The 1,788-nt window shown below is 59.7% G+C and overlaps 1 protein-coding gene across 8 annotated transcripts in view; it reads left to right on the top strand.

Moving 5' to 3' along the window:
• Positions 1–1,788, top strand: part of PSD (pleckstrin and Sec7 domain containing) — a 17,745-nt gene that overhangs the window by 5,047 nt on the left and 10,910 nt on the right. For all 8 annotated transcript variants that reach the window (XM_014583340.2, XM_014583339.1, XM_006166356.3 and 5 more), the window contains one exon: positions 568–1,008. In XM_014583340.2, the coding sequence (XP_014438826.1) occupies positions 568–1,008 (441 nt within the window). The remainder of the gene's footprint in view (positions 1–567; positions 1,009–1,788) is intronic.

Raw genomic sequence — 1,788 nt, 5'->3', positions numbered from 1 at the left:
CAGGAATTTCAGGCAGAGGCCTGAGGCCTGGCAGAACTGTGGGGATGTGGGAGACCAGCAGGAACCCGGGAGGGTCAGGGGAAGCCAGGACAGAGGAGGCAAGGAGTTCTGGCTGGACAGGGGCAGGGTGAGGGACTAAAGGCCAGAACCAAGCCTGGGGCACGGGAGCACCAGTCCAGCCCGGGTCCTGCCTGGAAGGAGAGTAGGGAGTGTGGGGGCTTTCCTTTCTGTCTCACACCCCACTGCAGCTTGGAGCCTCATCTTCTCCTAAGATGTTGCCAGAAATAGAAATTGGATGGCAGGAGGGAAGCGGATCAGGGAAAAGGGGGAGAAGGGGAGATTAGACAGGGGGGAGGGAAAGGAAGAGGAGATTGGGTGCTGGGGACGGGTAGGGCCAGGGTTCCCAAGGAATAGCTTGGCCTCTCTACCCAGCCAGCTCTCTTTTTAGGGGGTGGGAGCCTGTGAAAGAATGATAATCCCCTTAACAGAGTCGGTGTGAGAGTTCAATGAAATCCTGTCCAGGACCTGTGCTCTGGGCCCCTGATCAGATTCTCCCTGCCCCCACAGACCAGGGAGCCGGATGCCTCATGCTGGGCCTCTCAAGTCTCCCGTGCCCTTTCTGCCTGGGACCAGTCCCTCTGCTGATGGGCCTGACTCTTTCAGTTGTGTGTTTGAAGCCATCCTGGAGTCACACCGGGCCAAGGGCACCTCCTATACCAGCCTCGCCTCGCTGGAGGCCCTGGCCTCACCCGGCCCAACCCAGAGCCCCTTCTTCACCTTCGAGCTGCCTCCCCAACCTCCTGCTCCCCGGCCCGATCCACCTGTTCCCGCCCCACTTGCCCCCCTCGAACCGGATTCTGGTACCAGCTCTGCTGCTGATGGTCCTTGGACACAGAGAGGGGAGGAGGAGGAGGCAGAGGCTGCAGCCAAGCTGGCCCCAGGAAGGGCGCCCCCTAGCCCCTGCCATTCGGAGGACAGCCTTGGCCTGGGGGCAGCACCCCTTGGCAGGTGAGTAATTCCTTCGGTCCCTCAGACCTGAGGCCCCCAGGGCCCTCAGGTACAGCTGATCAAGGGACAGATTCTGAGTGTGAGGATGTAGGAGTGGTTAGGGGGTGCACATGTCGATTTTCCCATTTGGACAACTACTTCCACTGGCCATGATGGGAACCCCACACAGCCCCTCCTTAGGCCCAGATCCCGTGACTGGGGAAACCATGCTTCCGGACTGAAGGATCCCCAGAGAACAGCCTCCTGTCTCTCCTGGAGCACCCTTTCCTTCCTAGGCAGAATCTCTAACTGCTTAAAATTCTATGACCCTACCCTCACCAGTCTGGTGGCTTTTCCAAAGATGCAGCCAGCAGCCTCTCCCATCTCCTCCCTCCCAAGTCGCCCCCCACCCAGCCAGGCGTCTCTCACCCTGCTCCAGGAAGTCCTTTCACAGTCTAACCTTTCTGCGCTCCCCTCTGCCAGCTACCCTCTCAGTCATGGAAGCCATGGCAACAGGAGGGGGTGGCCAGGGAGATGGGGTTGCCTAGCAACTAGGAGTTTCAGGCCGCTGTGTCTGAGGTGACAAGTGGCTTTGCCAATAGAGCAGCTGGGGTGGGACTGGAAGGAAAGGAGAGGACAGGGGATGAGGGGACAGCACCCTGACCCCAACCCCCTAACCCCAGAACTTCCTTTTGAATAGAAGGGAAGCACTGAAGAGTGGCTCTTAGGAAGAGGGAGGAGGAAAGGCTGGGAGGAGTGTCTCGGCTGGGGCCCCATCTCTGACTCCCATCGTTTCCCTGG

Source organism: Tupaia chinensis, unplaced genomic scaffold (assembly GCF_000334495.1).
Source record: "Tupaia chinensis unplaced genomic scaffold, TupChi_1.0 Scaffold144255_1, whole genome shotgun sequence".
Classification (NCBI taxonomy): Eukaryota; Metazoa; Chordata; class Mammalia; order Scandentia; family Tupaiidae; genus Tupaia; species Tupaia belangeri.
Note: the sequence above shows the minus strand (reverse complement) of the source record. Positions and strands in the feature narration are given on the sequence as shown.